This window comes from Drosophila arizonae, chromosome X, assembly GCF_054131065.1.
Source record: "Drosophila arizonae isolate 15081-1271.41 chromosome X, UAZ_ARI_1.0, whole genome shotgun sequence".
NCBI classification, from domain to species: domain Eukaryota; kingdom Metazoa; phylum Arthropoda; class Insecta; order Diptera; family Drosophilidae; genus Drosophila; species Drosophila arizonae.
This window is the reverse complement of record NC_142927.1, coordinates 14,722,483-14,740,115: the sequence shown is the minus strand read 5'-3', so window position 1 is coordinate 14,740,115 and position 17,633 is coordinate 14,722,483. Positions and strand designations below refer to the sequence as shown.

The 17,633-nt window shown below is 36.7% G+C and overlaps 2 protein-coding genes across 3 annotated transcripts in view; one reads left to right on the top strand and one right to left on the bottom strand.

Moving 5' to 3' along the window:
• LOC108618315 (ras-related protein Rap-2b) overlaps positions 1-12,402 on the top strand; it is a 55,958-nt gene extending 43,556 nt beyond the window's left edge. Inside the window, exons 5-6 of the mRNA XM_089473527.1 lie at positions 11,202-11,294; positions 11,379-12,402. Coding sequence (XP_089329653.1) covers positions 11,202-11,294; positions 11,379-11,726 — 441 coding nt within the window. The 3' untranslated portion in view covers positions 11,727-12,402. The remainder of the gene's footprint in view (positions 1-11,201; positions 11,295-11,378) is intronic.
• On the bottom strand, positions 7,543-10,128 carry LOC149267930 (uncharacterized). 2 transcript variants are annotated; one of them, XM_089473526.1, is made up of 3 exons: positions 10,019-10,126; positions 9,783-9,949; positions 7,543-9,675 (listed from the first exon to the last, which is right to left on the bottom strand). In XM_089473526.1, the coding sequence occupies exons 2-3, from the start codon at positions 9,921-9,923 to the stop codon at positions 7,636-7,638; spliced, it is 2,181 nt and encodes a 726-aa protein (XP_089329652.1). In that variant the 5' UTR covers positions 9,924-9,949; positions 10,019-10,126; the 3' UTR covers positions 7,543-7,635. The 2 variants fall into 2 exon arrangements, with proteins under 2 accessions (XP_089329652.1, XP_089329651.1); XM_089473525.1 differs by having other exon boundaries at positions 9,783-10,128.
• Positions 12,403-17,633: the final 5,231 nt, after the last annotated feature.

Here is a 17,633-nt window from a genome sequence, read left to right as displayed (position 1 = left end):
ATTATTTAAATATTTATTGCTATTTCTCATTTTCATTACAAACAGCATTGCTATCGATGCTCTCGTATTATATTTATCAATACTTTCTTATCATTATCATTATTCATTATTATTGTTCAATATCCGATCATTATTATTATCATTACTGCTGGCATAAATATTATTATTACGCTTAGCATTAATATTGGTATTACTAATGTCATGCATCACTCTCATCATTAACAATATAATGATCATTATTTTCGTCCTTAGTATGGACGACAATGAGGCGCAGGGCTTAGTTAATGGCGTTGCCAAGCCGATGCTTTTTCCATTATTATAATTGTTATTATTTTCATTGCTATTATCATTATTTTTGCGTATATGCTTAACAATTAATTTCAAGCGCGCCTTGTGGCCCAAATGACAACAGCAACAACAACAACAACAACAGCAACAACAACAACATCGGTTCTAACTGATTTAATTTTTGTTGGCAAAAGCACTCAAAGGAGTGTTTATAAAACACACACCAATACACACAGACAAACACACACACACACACACACACATACACACACCAGTAAACACAGACAGCCCATAGTAATTCGTAACCCGTTTATAAGCTATGCAAATTGCTTTTGTTTCGGCCCAAGCAATTATGTAAAGTTTGTCAAGCGTGACCAGCTACGTGACGGCGGGTTGGGTGTCTAGGGGGACGTGTAACGTGGGTCGTGGGTCGTGGGGCGTAGGGCGTTGCTCCAGGCGGGCCTAGTGCCCGAAAACTGCAGCGAAAGTAAAATAGAAGCCAAAAATAAAATTTATTTTGTCTTATTTTTGTTTTCAACTTTTCGCAAGCCGAGCTAAACAATTCGCAGCTCCAACACAAATAGCAACTGATTTAATGATATCTTTATATATAGCTGTCTTTTGTTAGGCGAAATCTCTTGAACATATTTAATTGAAGGTAGAAATGATTCAACCAATTGCTTTCATACCAAATCTGAAATGCTATCGAAATGAAGAGCCGAATTTGTCCACCAAAGAAAATTGATTTCTCTTTACATTTGCTCAACAAATATGCCAGATCGTTGACACTTGGCATAGTTATAAGCTGCTGCTTAGATTTTCAGTCCAGCTTCGACAATTAGCTCTCATTAAACATACTGTCATGAGACTAGCCTTAAAGAGTAGTTAAAAAACTCGGGAATATCTTGAAACACTTTTGTCTCTCTGTCATTTATTTTCCCATTGCTGCTATGCGGTCACCCTTGACACTCTGTTGGCCACATCTGAACAATGTATGTGCCCTTCAAGTACATATATGTATATATATGTATGTGTATTGTGTGACACAAAATGCTAAACAAAGCGAGCTGCAATGAAATTTCATTAAGTCGTAAATGCTTCAACTATTCAAATGAAGTGTAAACTCAAAAGTTCAAAAGTCACGGGAAATGTGATCCCATCAAAAGTTGCAGCAAACCTTTTGTGCATAATTAGTGACAGACGTTGCAGCACTTAATAATGCCACAAAATTAGCACAAAATTGCAATAGAATGCGTAGCAACACCCATCGTGCACAGTGGGCGAAAAATATTGAAGAGATGTATTAGCATACAATGACAATAGAATGAATTAACTTATAAAAATATATATATATATATATATATATTCGAATTTATGTCTTAAATTGAAATATTATATTATACATATTTTCTGAAAGTTTTTTAACTACAAAGTGATTATTATTATTTATTTATTATTATTAAATTATTATGAGTTTATTTCATATTTTATTTTTATTTTTATTAATATATTTTTAAAACTTTATTTATTATTCAATTTCTGCTAGTATTCACAGAACTAATTTGAATGCAATTTAATAAACAAGCTAACAATATTGTCTGCACAGATTTACTTCAATTATATATTAAATAATCGAATTGAAGTCCGCAAAAGTTTCTATAAATGAAATATATAAAAAAAAAATAAATAAAAGTAAAACTACTAAACATTTGCTGGATTTGTAAAACTTTTGCCTCCAACTTGAGTGGAACAAAAAAATCACTTTCCAGTGGCTAAGCTCAACAGTTTTGTTGTTGGCTCGAAGTTTGTGGCGAAAGCGCCTGTGGATATGCAATGGCTATTGGTGCATTGTACACGCTATATGTACGTACATAAATATGTATATATGTACATGTATATATTACGCATACAGCTGTCCCCTTGCTCACCTGCCCCGGCCACTTTGACAACTTTTTCGTACAGTTTTTATCATCTGACGCCAACTTTTGTCGCAGTCGCAGTTTATTGCCATTTCTTGCATATCGTTTCATTTGACATACATCTACTATATACATATTTATTTGTTTGTATGTGCCATGTAAATACCCTGTAATCATATCAATTTGTGCTTGGCATACCCTTAATGATCATCGTTTGAGCCAAATGGAATTTTGTATTAGTTTATGCAAATTGAAAGCCAAGAAGGCCAGCTGCGCTGTCTGTTATTCGGCCTGTGGCCAGCTTAAATCATAAACTCAATTTAAAGTACACACACACTAAAAGAGGAAGAGAGAGGGAGAGAGAGGGAGAGAGAGAAAGGGAATAAGACTGAGGGCGAGAGAGAGAGAGCGACTCAAGTCAAATGCTGCACAATGTGCGTTGAATGAATTTATTCATTTTTTTTATTTCAATTGAATTTTGTTGAAAGTAGTTCGAAAAAATTATAATTCATTAGAAAAAATTTAGTAATTTAAATGGAAATTTAAATAATCAAAAAATAACTATATATAAATAAAAAATATAGGCATATACTTCATAAATATATAAAGATAAAATATATAAACATAACATAAATACAAAATAAACATAAACATATAAATATAAACATATATGCATGTATGCATATACTTCTTAGCTCGCAAATAACTCTTGATCGCTTCTCGGTGTCTGCAAATAGTTGTTTTCCACTCACACCTTGAGAAACTCAGTGAGCAATCGATTGAGTCGGCTCTTTTATAAGTTCGTTTAGGTTCGGCTTGCAACTGACAGCATAAAGACTTTTGCATATGTGTTGGTATGTAGGCAAGCATTGCGCTCGCTAAACACATTGAGAGCGTACGTGAAATGCATGTATACATGTGTGTGTGTGTGACTTTTCGAGTCAATGCATTGTGAGAATGTAGATCGTATCGCTCCCGAAATTATGTTCGTTAAAAGAGGAACAGACAAAGAGTGTGACCCAAGGCGCTCAACAGAAAACGAAAACAAACGAGGACACTTGCTCAGAGAGAGAGAAATAGAAAGATAGAGAGAGAGTGAGTCAGATTGCGAGAGAGAGAAAGATAGAGAGAGTGAGTGAATATGATTTTTTCGGTTGATCACGCGAATGGAGTGAACGAAAACTTTGTTTCCCAGACAAAATTATATGAGCAAACTTATACGATTAAAGCGTATTCCGGATATACCGACGGTGCCTTGAGCGTCGTTATAACCGAATTCGGCTGCATATCATATGAATCGAAATCAGTTACATACATAAATATGAATACAGGCAATATGCTCAACACGTTCAACAACCAACAAACGTCTCAGTGACAACTTTATCTAGATGAACTCAAAAACTAATAAAATGCCATACATATGCCCAGCATACATGCATACATGTATCTATATAAATATATAACTAAATCCCTGAGTGCCTCTCGAAATTTGCCTAAGCTCTGACTGTGAGTTTGCTGCTGTTAAGCAGCTGAAATAAATCACTCTCAGCTGTCAAATTAAATACAAAATAATTTAAAATTACTTTTCAAATCGTGCGACAATTTGAACCCTTTTTTTCTCCCTTTTGGTTTTTGTTGTTGTTGGTGGTGGTGGTGGTGGTGCTGCTGCTGTCGCCGTTGTTTCCTTTCTTTGGACAGCTCTTTGAAATTTTCAATTTTAATTTATTTGCAGTTTGGTCTTGCGAGTTGTTTAGCAGGAGGAGCAACAGCAGCAGCAGAAGCGGCAGAGTTTGGTCCACTTGGCTTGATATTTCATTATGTGCCCCATTTTCTTCCTCTACTTTTTTCTTCGGCTGCCGCGTGCCTTTTTTTTTTACCACACGCACACATAGGGAGAGTGTGTGTGTCGGTTTATTGTCAATTTAAATAGTCGAGACAATGAGAGTGTTCCCCATCTTCTTCTTCTTCTTCATCTTATTCTTTTTCTTTTGGGTGTATTGACTTTAACCGAGTTCTAATATAATAAAAATGCAAATTGCTCAACGCCAGCAGCGGAAAACTGTCGCGTTTTTTTCTTCTTCTTTTTTTTTTTTTTTGTATTTCATTACTGTTCCTTTTTTTTGGGGGGTTTTTTGGTTTTGGGTTTAGGTTAAGGTTTGAGCTTTTGGCTATCCCGCTCTGGCCACCTTTGGCAGCCAACATAGTCGTCTTTGTTTAACGAAGTGAACTTAACTTTAGTCTTTTACTATATGTATTTAGGCCATGTTTGGGACGCAGCGTTTTTGTTGGCCATTTTAAAGCCGTCGAACGCGTCGCCATGGCCAAAATGTAAAGCCGCCAGCTGGGCCAAGGCAACGTTTGTTGCCTTTTCATGTTTCAGCTGGTCGCTCTTTGGGGTTTGCTCATTTGGAAGAATTGGGCTTTTGGTTTTGTTTGGACGCCGGCTTAGTTTTGCAGCTTCAGTTTGGTTTAGTTCAATTCGATATATTTCGTTGTTTCGGCAAAAAAAGAAAAAGACAAAAAAAAAACTGAAAACGAAAAAAAAAATGAAGTCAGCATTTTGCCTTTTCTCTCGCCCCACAATTTCGTTTTTCCTTTTGCTGTCTGCTTCTCTATTATTTATTTTCACTTCATTCTTTTCTTTTTTCCTTTTCATCACTTACCACCGCAGCAATTCAGACGTCTATGTGCGTTGCCATGACCGATAAGAACTAGACCCGAATCGCCAAATGGACTCTCGCCACCTAAATGCTTTAAATCACTTTCGCTCGCTCCTCTGCCATTGTAGTCACTTTTTACTTTCATTTTTCTTCGTTTTTTTTTTTTTTTTCTCTGTCATTGAAATTGAATTCCATTCATACTTTTTACTTAAACATCATCGGATTTCGCACACTTGGTGGCTTTTTGATTGCGCATGCTAAACAACAATTGCATAGACTCTAATTTGCTTATGGCTTCACTTACACAGAACGATTCGAGTGGATCAAGTGATCAAGTATGAGACCACATCATTTGCTTAACTATATAAATTGTTCTCCCTTAGCATGACCAAGCAACAGGCTCGATTTTGTAGTACTATTTGAAGAATTTTAAATATACTATATCATAATTATTACAAAATTGCATTGATATTTATAGCTAATATAATGTGAGAGAATATATTATAATTATTAATACAAAAAAGAGCAGTTTAAAATTATTTGAAATTTTTTTTAATATTTTTGAAATATACTACTAATATAAAATATATAAGAGCAATTTAAAGTTATTTTAGCTCATGTTTTTTTTAAATATACTGACCTGTTGTATTTTAATTTTAATATCCTGCACCTATCAAACAAAATGAAAAATCATATACATATATATATATATATATATATATATATATATATATATATATATATATATATATATATATATATATATCTGTTCAGGGCAGACTCATCCGTCTATCTGTCCGTCCCTCTGCGCTTATTTATGTATGAACGCGTCAATCTCAGAGCCTATAGAAGTTAGAGAGAGGAAGTTTGTTTCAAAAAATCAATAACTATCCTCGTTGTAGGGTTATTTATATCTCCATCTTATATCTCTTTATTTCTCCAACATCCGCAGTGCTTGTATCAAAATTATGCATTTATATCTATATGTATTTTTTTTTTTTAATTTTTATAAAATTGATTACAAATGCAATGTAGATGAAAATATTATAAGTACATTTAAAATACTTTACATAAGTTAACGTAATTATTTTATTTTTTTTATTTTTAAAATGTAATGTTTTCTTCCGTATTGCATTTGTTGTGTTGTTTATTTTATTTATTTTATTTTTTTTTTTGTTTACCCAGGACGAGTAATGGTATTTTCCATGGCTAAGAATCAGCAGCTACTTTAGTTATTCTTAGCAGCTAGCTCTTTAAAAGTGAGCGAATACCCTGTAATATGTGTTTAGTTTCGTTACGATCTTAATTCATCTGAGCGCGGGCTTTTATACCCAGACTCATGCATATTTTCAACTCTTAAATCTAGTGCGACTATTGCTGAATAAAGCTCAGCATTGGTCTATTACACGTTATTATCTTATTGCTGAGTTTGTAAGACTTTGGTCTCTTAAATATTCTCATCTTATCGCTGAGTTTATAAGGCTCCGCGCTCTTCTCTTACATAATCTGTCGCTGGGGTTGCAAGGGTCACAGTTCATTTGTCTATTTTTAGAGTGCACACATTGGACACTTATCTCAGGCATATTAAATGTTATAGGTCTGTCGAAATTCCAGCTTATTGTACCTTAAAATACAACATGAATTTCATCCATCTTTCATGGATGGCTTCAGTGTGCAAGCAATTTGCCACACAGTTAAGTTTGAGCATTACGACTAAGATTATCTTAAAATAATAACCCAAGAAGCAGACACAGCAATGTTGCTGCAGGCGCAACATTCTAAATGTTATTGTCTGCATAACAGAGTCAATATTTATGCAAGTCATTCACAATGGAAGCTGACATTTGAAGCACAGCCGCTAAATTGAGGCAGTTATGTAAATCATATTCTGTTACTTCAGACATAATGCCACGAGTGTAGCTTTAGGAGGCCTTAAAAAGCAATGAAATATCTCAGCGTATTTTATTTTGTTGTCCAACTGCTCCAATTTGGTTGCCTAGCCTAGATCGTAAAATGAATCTGCTGTTGATGATGATAGAACAGGAAAGGTTCCGGGATAGAGGAGTACCCTATTATTATTATGATATACCCTGCTTGAAAATAATCAATTAGTACTTAATCGCCCTATATACATTAAATATCATTTTTTATAGTTATTTTTTTTATTTATTTTTTTTTTTATTGTGTTTTTTTTTTTGTGTAAAGTGAATTTGAATTTCTAAATCGTAGCATTTGAACAGTTTTGACTACTTGAGTTCGTGTGTGTTTATGTTGTTGTTGTTGTCTTTTTTTATGCTTTTATTTTTTTCCTTTGTGTAAATTTGTTGTACATACATAGATACATATACATATACACATATATATAAATACGGGTCTCACGCTTATCGATTTATATACATATAGATATACATATAAATAAATATACATACATATATGAAAATTAAATATATATATATATGCACATATAAATATATGCATGTATGTCATGTGCATGTATGTATATATGTATGTATGTGTATAATATGTCGTCTCATAATCATATGTAGGGTGTGTATATGGATACATATGCTTATGTAGATGCATTTGCTATGATTTCAAACACCGTCACTTCATTTCCAAACGTTGATAATGCTGCTAATTTTGTGGTGCTCAAATTTAGTTGCATTTCGACTTGCAAATTTTTTTGTTTTTTTTTTTTTTTTTTTTTGATTATTTTAATTTTTGTTCTTCTTCTTCTTTATAGATTTTGTTGATTTTCGATTCTTTTCCTAATTTATATTGAGAGGCCAGACGGGAATTTGTCTATTGTTGTTGTTGGCAGTGTTGTTGTTGCTATTGACGATGTTGGGATTGATGTTGTTGTTGTTGTTGTTGCTGTTGTTATTGTTGTTGTGATTATTATTGTTGTTGTTGTTATTATTGTTCAGGTTATTGAAGTTGTTCTGGTTGATGTTATTCATGTTGTTGTTGTTGTTCAAATTGTTACTAGCTTGCATGCTGATATTATTATTATTATTATTGTTACTATTCATGTTGTTGATGCCCTCGCTCATGTTGGCATTGCTAATTAGATGTGGGCCATTGCTGAAATAACTGCCGTTCTCCATTTGCGGCAAACCCCAATGATTTGCAGCCAGCTCGTGCGGCATAGCATTGTGCGACATATACCAAACGCGAAACTTTCCGGCCGGTGGCCCCGGAGCTGTATGTGGCACGAGCCCGTTGTTGATGAAGACGGGCGCCTTGAAGTTGAGACCGGAGCACGGCGGAAACTGTTGCATCTTGTTCAATTGTTGCTGTTGCTGTGGGTGCAGCTGTTGCTGCTGCTGAAGTTGCTGAAGCTGTTGCAGCTGCTGTTGCTGCTGGGGCAGCTGCAGTTGGAGCTGTGGTTGCTGCAATTGCTGCATATGCTGCAACTGCTGCAGTTGCTGCAACTGGAGCTGCTGTTGCGGCTGATGCTGTTGCTGTTGCTGCTGCTGCTGATGATGGTGCTGCTGCTGCATGATGTGCTGCTGTAATTGCTGTTGCTGCATAATTTGCTGCTGCTGCAGTTGCTGTTGCAGCTGCTGTTGTTGCTGGTGATGTTGCTGCTGCTGGTGCAGCTGCTGTTGTTGCTGATGCTGCTGCTGTTGTAGCTGTTGTTGCTGTTGCTGCTGCTGTTGTTTTTGCTGTTGCTCCTGTTGTTTGTGCTGCAGCTGTTGCTGCTGTATCTGCTGCTGCTGCTGTTGCTGCTGATCTTGCTGTTGCTGCTGCTGCTGTTGTTGTTGCTGCTGCTGCTGTTGCTGCTGTTGCTGCTGCTGCTGTTGCTGCTGTTGCTGCTGTTGCTGCTGCTGCTGCTGCTGTTGCTGCTGTTGCTGTTGCTGCTGGTGCTGCTGTTGCTGCTGTTGCTGCTGCTGCTGCTGTTGCTGCTGTTGCTGCTGCTGCTGTTGCTGCTGCTGCTGCTGCTGTTGTTGCTGTTGTTGCTGCTCCTGCTGTTGCTGCTGCTGCTGTTGTTGCTGCTGTTGCTGTTGCTGCTGTTGCTGCTGCTGCTGCTGTTGTTGCTGCTGTTGCTGTTGCTGCTGCTGCTGTTGCTGCGGCTGAGGGTGCAGTGGCGGCCACTGATGGCCAGGCTGTGGCCATGCTGGCGGTGCATACATAAAATACGAGCATGCTCCAGCAGAAGGGGGCGGCGGCGGCGGTGGAGTCGGCACCAATGCAACTGGAGTTACGACAATTCCCGTGGTTGGTGTCGAAGTTGATGCCAGAATTGCTGCTGCGGCAGCTGCTTGCTGAGCAACCAGCTCCTGCAGAGTCGGCTCATTGTCGTCCTGCTGCATCTGCCATTGCAACTGGCGTTTGAGCAGCCCGTGCAGCTGGCGCAGCTGAAGCAGCGTCTGCTGAAAGAGCTGGCGATTGGGCAGTGAGGGCAGCAGCTGATCAATGCTCTGCAGGAGACGGCGTGTCTGATTCTGCAAATTAATCAGCTGCTCGGTCAGCTTCTGCTTCTGGTCCATTGTCGGCTTCTCCTTGAGCGGCGATGACGACGGCGAAGACTTCTTTTCCGGCGAAGTGTTTTCCTCCAGCGAAGATTTCTTCTCCAGCGACGAGTACTCCAACGACGATTTCTCCAGCGAGGGTTTCTCCAGCAAGGATTTTTCCAGCGATGATTTCCCATACTTGTTACCGTTAGCCATCTTCGGCTCATCCTTCTGCTCGTCCTCGGTGAAGTGCCACGGCTCAAAGCGCTGCCGACGCTCGCGCTCGAACTGACGTTCGCGCTGCGAACGCAACCAGGCATCCAGCTCTGCACTTATCGGATTTTCAGCGTTCTGCGATTGAGATTGGGTTTCGATTTGTGATTGTGAATGCAATTGTGATAATGTGCGAGCGTTTGAGCTGCCTAATTCGATTTAGCAAAAGACCACGAGATACTTACATATTGCGGATCGCCGCGCCACTGAGAGGCCGGGTCCGTGGGGTCCTTGGTCGAACTTACGTTAATATTTAAGCTGTTCATGGCAGCCATACGCTCGGCCCGCTCCGAGCCAATTGGCGGTATTTTCTGGCTATTTTCCATGATGATTCGTTAATGATTTGTGCTAGCTTCAGAGTGGTACAAAACTATTGATGTCAGAAGTGGTTTTAATTGAAGTTAAATTTTCAGTGCCATACCCAAAAAGAATTCTAATCCATAGCCAACTAATGTCCGAGTTGCCTATTTAAGTCTCACACAAATCTATCTAAGCGTCATCGTTTTCATTCTGTTATCGATATCAAATAGCATTTAGCTGGCTATCGCTCATCTGTCAACTGTCGAATTAAAGCGACAATCAAGCAAATTAATTATGTTAAACGTGTTTTCTGGAATATGAAGATTTACGATATTTATGTGCAATTATATGTGCATGGTGTATCTGCCAGTTGGGTGGATTCTTTTTGAACGCGGTTTTTGCACTTGGTATGTTTCTATGCACAAGATAAGCTCTAAAATATACCAGAAGCAGCATCTGCACTTTATTCATGTGCTACATTTTTGTACAGTGATACAAAATAGGCGCACATATAAATATAAATAATAGGTCTTTCTCGCAACCTGAATACATTTTTTCCTCTGCCTCCAATCTCCTCTCTTGAACCCTATCCACTTTCCCTCTGGCCATCTCCATAACTCTTTTTGTCTCTTCCTTCCCATCTCTCTATCTTCATATCTCCTTTTCTCTCTCTTTCTCTATCTTCATACACCTTATTCTCTCTCTCTCTCTCTCTCTCTCTCCTCTCTCTCTCTCTCTCTCTTTCTCTAATTATCTCTCTAATTCTCTATATTGGTGTTTATATTGCACTCTATGTCTTTTTTTTCCACAATAATTCTTTCTATCTGTCTTTCTCTCTCTGTTTTTCCCTCCCTCGCGCTCTCTCTCCTCTCTCTCTCTCTCTCTCACTCTCCCTCTCTCTTTCTCTCTCCCGCTCTCGATCTCCTTCACTATATCCCTCGAAGCTTGCCCGTTCACAATCTGAATTTTTCTCTTACTTTGTATTTCTCTATTTATAGCACTTTATGCCCCACTCTATCGGACGCTCTTTCCCATTATCTCCCTCTCCCACTCTCTCTCTCTCTCTCTCTCTCTCTCTCTTTCTTTTCATTCGCTTTTACTGACGCCTTTCTATGAAATTCTCATTGCTGGCAATGAAATACAAGACTCTCTTTGTGTTCTAGCTAATTTATTATAGAAATAGAACGAAAAATATTTCATTTCATTTCATCTTCTTTGAGGACTTATAATCATAGAGCTTTATTCCAGGTATTTGAAAACGCATTTCCTCCGTTTGGTTACTCACAGTTATTGTTCTGTTGCAGGTGGAATATGCGACAACCGAATCGGTGGTAACTGTCGATTGGGAGAACGGCTTTGTGGAGGCATCGGCGGCCAACAATGAGAACATAACACAGGCAAGTGCTGGTGGCCTCTGGCAGTCCTGTTGGCAGTTCTGTGGGTGGTTTAGTTAGTAATTCGAGATGCTTTGTTATTGGCAGGTATTCAAGGAGCTGTTGGCCCAGGCCAAGATTACGTACAACCTGAGTCCGGCGCTGCGTCGCCGCCGGCAGTCGTTGCCGCAACAAATTGGCAACAATGGGCCCGGTACACCGCTGCACCACCAGCACCACCATCACCACCACCATCAGCAGCAACAGCAGCAGCAGCAGCAGCAGCATCAGGGTTCGTCGCACGGTTCCGGCTCCGGTTCGGCCTCCACATCGTCGGGCGCCGCCGGGGGCGGGGCGCATGGCTCCCATACGCCAACGCCCGCTCAACTGCAGCATCTGCAGCGCATCCAGGAGCGCAGCCTGGGCGCCAAGCGCAACTCCTGCACCATTTCCTAAGCCAATCAAGGCATTTAACTATGTAACTGTAACTGAAACTGAAACTGAAACTAAAACTGAACAAACGGTCTCCTACAAATGGTTTTCAATGTTTCACAAATAATAAACGTTTTACAATTTATGGATTTACGATCTTATGTACTCACGACTCAAGTGTACCTCTTGCTACTAACTTTAGTACCTATCTAGAGCAAGTTTTTCGCTCAGTCTAAACCACACACGCTAACCTCTATCCCTGTCTCTCTCTCTCTATCTCTCTCTCTTTCTGCCTCCAGTTTCGACTGCTTGCCTATTTCTAGCAGAAGCTAACTAAACTAAATTAACTACAAATTCACATTCTAATATTAATTATATATTTCTACAAATATACATATTAAAAAAAAATAAATAAAAAAACTTATATATAACACTCACAGATATTTCAACAATAACGAGCAGTCCCAATCAATATCTGTAATCTGTAAATACTTGACAATATCTGAAACATACAACTTGACCAAAAGCAAGCATTCTTCTTTCAATTTTCATTCGATGAATTCCCATGTTTAGTTAAATATACCACTTAGAGAACACAGAGAAGAAGAAGAAGAAGCAATTACAATTTTACTCAAGCTAAACATGTTCAAGTCTTAATACATATTTACACAGTTGCTATTTCTAACAATATTAACAAACAGAAACAAACAACACAAACTATTTCGTAAAATGCGGCGCCCCAAAGCAAAGGCGGCTGTTGAACCGCTCCTGTGGCGAAATATAGAAAGGGTTTTAGGTGTGTGCGTGTGTGTGTGTGTGTGTGTGTGTGTGTGCGTTTACCTAAACGAAATATGAAAGTAAATAAATTATATTAGTTTATTCAATAGAACTTCAGTTAAGGTCTGATTCTTCAACACTCTCTGCATAGCTCGACTATGATATACCCCACATCTAAAGTAATTAAAAAGAAAACATTTCATGCGAAAAATTCAATGAAAATTTTCTGTATACAAAATTCCAGTTCTTGTCTTATAAATGTTTTAATTTGTATTTACAGTTACATGATTTTTTATATGACACTTTAAAATACCCGGCCCTGCTTCACTGGAACCATATATAGGCGTGCATCTGTGTATGTGTGTGTGTGTGAGTGTTCGATCTTAGATCAGCCCAGTTGTGTAGAGTAGCACAGATATACATACATATATACATACAAATATTCGTGATCGTTTATCGTCTGTGGAAGATTTAAGCAAATGCATAGTATAATAAATATATAAAAACAATTTTTTTTATTTTCTTTTTTACTATTATGAGAATAAAATATATTGATGTTAGAATTTATGGTATGTGAGCTAGGCAAGCATAGTATGTAAACGACGGGTTAAGATTGAAAATGCAATGAAAACACCAAACAAAACGAAACTGAGGCCAAACATAGTAACCAAAAAGCAACTAGAAAAGAAATGGGAAACGATAACGATAACGATAACGATAATGAAAACGAATAAGTAAACGTAAAAGTAAATTGAAAGTAAAAGTAAAACAAAAATTAAATAATATAAATATATATATGTATAGTACGGGTACAACAGATGATATGATATGACAAATTGGATATGCGATATGGGAGCTGCTATAGCGTAATCAATATTATTTAGCATATATACAAATATAAATCGATGTGTGTCTCTGTGTGTAAGTGTGTCTATATATATATATATATATACATATATACATATATATTGGGGTATACGTATAAGAAATTTTTGTTGTTACCCTGTTATCGAACCAATTTAAAAAAGTAAACCAAAAAAAAAAAAAAAAACAATGCTGAGCTTACAACAAGCACAAAAATATTTAAAATGTATTATAAATGGAAAACTACAAAACTTCAAAACTTCTGGGCTACTTCATGCTATATATGTATATCTATAAGAGAAATCCAATATACATATACATATATATATATATATTTACAAGTCAAGCTCAATTGTTTACGATTTGAGCGCAAAGTGTTGAGAATATGTTTAATGAATAAGCGTGAATATCGAATATGTTACAATAACAACATAAAAAAACAAAATCCAAACTGAATTTATGTAATTAAAAAAAAAAAACAGAAATAAATAAATATACATAAATGCAAAATGAGATCCCGATTCAAATGGAAATTCCTATGCAAAAGTAGCGCGTATTCATGTGAATTACAACAATTACATATATACATGCATATATCTACTTAAAAGTACTCGAAAATTTATTGAAATCAACATGTCATAGCCAGTGTTCTGTGTATTTGATATAATTAGAAAAATTATCTATATATTGAAAATAAGACCAAAACCAAAACTTTTTTTTGGCATTTGAATATGCATAAGCACTATATGCTCTATCTCTCTCTCTCTCTCTCTCTCTCTCTCCCTCTCTCCCTCTCTCTCTTTCTATGTCAAATCGCAGCTAACTTAATAAGTTGTATACATTTCATTTGGCGTTGCCAGATCAATCAATTCGTTAGCTTTTTATGTAAATACATGTAATTAAAAAAAAAAAAAATGGAAATAAAAGATTTTGGATATAAAAAACAAAGCAAGGCCATACAGAATTGACTAGAGCGCCAAGATGTTGGCGCTAATTTAAGGCAAATACCAAATAAATTTCGCTATGGGTTCTTCAAAAAACTTGCTATATACTCGTTAAAGACACAAAAACTAATTATTTATTAATATACATTCATCTATATATGTAGATATATACCTATATAGATTAATACTTTATTCTGGAGCTTAAGGTTGTGTCCGCTGTATACGCCGCTGCAAAATTTACATTTTATTGATGTGAGCTAAAAAAGAAAATATATTTGTACTCATCATTTGAGAAATAGTTGCAAATCGGTGTTCGAACATACATACATACATACATATATCTTCCGCGGCTTACATTACGTTTCCGTTTTCTCCTAAGTTTTAAAGTTAACAATTCGTATATAAGAAAAAAGTATGTGGAAGAGTCGAAGCAAAAAGACCCAGATGCATGTTGTTGAGAACTAAATACAGAACTTAATCAATGGGTATGCATAACAATTATTAAAATATATTTAAAAAAATAAAAATAAAAAAAAAAAAACATGTGTATACATATGCGTACACACATTAATATATATGTGCATATATGCATATAAATATATGTTTAACAATACGTGTCTACTATGTATTATGTATAGAATATATATATTGAAAACAAATGTATTGAATAAATGGCAAAGCAACAGAATAAATAAAAAAAAAAGACAATTTCTTTAAAACGAAAATGACAAAGAAAACAAATTCACTTTGTGTGCATTAAAGTAGCCTATACTAAAGGCGGAAATGAGTTACATCTCAAGTTTATGTTGTGCTAACGGAAATGAGAAATTAGTGCAATAACAAAATGCCAGCGCATGCTCTCAAAAGCCGATTGCAATCAGTTTTGCAGCGACACGAAAGCTGCTTGCTACAAGAGCAGGCACCTTAAGTGCGGCTACGAGCTGCTTGATACGAGACGACAGCTAGCTGCCTCTAAACTATGTCAAATGAAATTTATTACTGTTTAAACACCAGTAAGGTGAAGGTAAGATTCTATGAACAAGAATTGCAGGTGAAATTTCGCACATAAATACATATACATTTGGTATGTGTGTATAATATATGACACCACGGACTGATAACAGAAAGAGGTGTGGCAACCTATATAAAAATCAATATAGAGGTAAATATCATATTCAAGGGAGTGTATGCCAGTATGGGTGCTCACGTGCGTGTGTGTGTGTGTCCGCGCAACAATAACAAACCTTAGCACAAGGCCAAACAAATAAGCGTACAATGTGCAAAAGTACCAAGCTCAAGGTTATCGCACTAGCCACAAGACATAGACGACTCGGCAATACACTACAAAGAATTATATATAATATTTATATATAATTTATCTATGCATATATGTATGTATATACATACATATATTTAATTTTTTCAGTTTATATATTTATTTTTATTAAATGAATTTGATATATGTGAAAGAAAAAACTTTCTTTTATATTTTCTTATAATTTATATTTTCTTCATATATTATATATATAAGAAAATATAAAAGAAAGTTTTTTACTTTCACATATTACTATATATAAATAGTATATAAAGTCCCATCATTTCATATGACTTCAGCTAGCACATATACCCTACTCTGGCGAAAGCAGGCCAAGCACGCCAGGACAGCCAATTTCAAAACAGACGCAGGCGCAGACATGACCACGCTGCGTATTAGTAATACTATCTAGGTTGTCATTGTGTGCTTGTGCGTGTAGTAGTAGTAGTAGTAATAGTACTCACGTTCTGTAGTTCTACGCAGCCAAGTCAATGACTGCCTGCTGCTTCTTCACACGTCTCAAACACTATAAGCAAAATGGACTCTGAACTAAAATCCAGGTTTACTATACAACTATTACCATATTTCTCACATCTCTATATATACTAAAAAAAATATTAATGATAAAAACGAATTTTAAAAATTATATATTTTTTATTATATTGATGAATATATATTTTTCTATTTAATAAAAGACAGAGTTTCACTACATTTTGCATAAAACATATACATATATAAATCAATCGTATTCCAGCTGATATATTCTAGCTATCGATTTTAATCGATCTCAGCAAATCGGCTAATGTTATCGATAAATGCACGTTGACTATGTGTAGATCAACACACATGTAAATTTATAGTAATTTCTACTTTTACTTCAGTTGTTATATGACTTACAAGTCTATCCCAAGCATGCCACATTCGTATGCACGAAAACGGTATACCCCACAGCTGGCCGAGGGCTAGAGCATTTTGAATTGCAAGCCTCAGCTGCTGTTGCTGCTGTATGTTCAAGTCCTACAGCCGTTTCAAACGGCAAGCGTTTATAGCTAATATTTGGATTTAAAAATAATATAAAAAATATATTGTAAAAGTGAAAAGTAAATTGCAAAAGGATTTGCCGAATCCTGCCGCAGCTGGTGAGTATGTAGAGAGAGTGGAGCGTATAAGTATATAGAGCGTTTGCTGTTTTGGTTATTAGGTCGCTGGGTCGCACATGTGCATACATATATATTACATATATATGTATATATAGATGAGTGTTTGTGTTTGGCCATGGCCAACTGTCAGAAGGAGACGAGAATCGTAACCGATATATGGCCAAAGCTGTAACCGGATTCGCGGCGCCCGGCTGTGCCCGGTCATTGTAATTTGGCCAGCAAGCGATTCGCAGCTCTCAGCTGGCAGCTCCAGAGTTGCCTTTTTTTTTTTTTTTTGCTTTTGTATTTTTGTTACACGCGCCACAAAAAACTGTTATTGTTTTCGTTTTCATTTGCCTTGTCGTCGTCGTGTGTCGCCGTCGTGTTCGGGCTCCTGGCTTCGCTTTCGTTAGCGTTTTGCTCTTCGCCCGAAAGTATGCAGCAAAATAAATTGCGCGTCATTTGTTAACTCAAGACGAAGTGTGCAAGTCCTTAACGAACCGGCCGGTAAATGCTGTGTCTGATGCTTATATTGTGCATGTACTTGTAATTGTGATTGTGACTTTATTGCTGTCCATTTGAGCACAACTGCCCCCGAACCTCGCTAACTCAGGCTTGAATAGTCTCCGTGGATAGTTCCTGTTTGAGCTGTGTCGAAAGTGTGGATGACTCAGAATAATAGATGGAGAAGAGATGAGAGGTGCAGAGTAGAGTTCAGTAGAGTAACGTATAGTAGAGTAGAGTAGAGTCGAGTACTATATTCTATAGTAGAGCAGAGTTTGGTAGAGTTGAGTAAAATAGAGTTGAGTAGAGTTGAATAGATTTGAGTAGAGCAGAATAGAGTAGAGTAGATTACAGTAGAGTAGTATAGAGAAAAGTAGAGCAGAGTAGA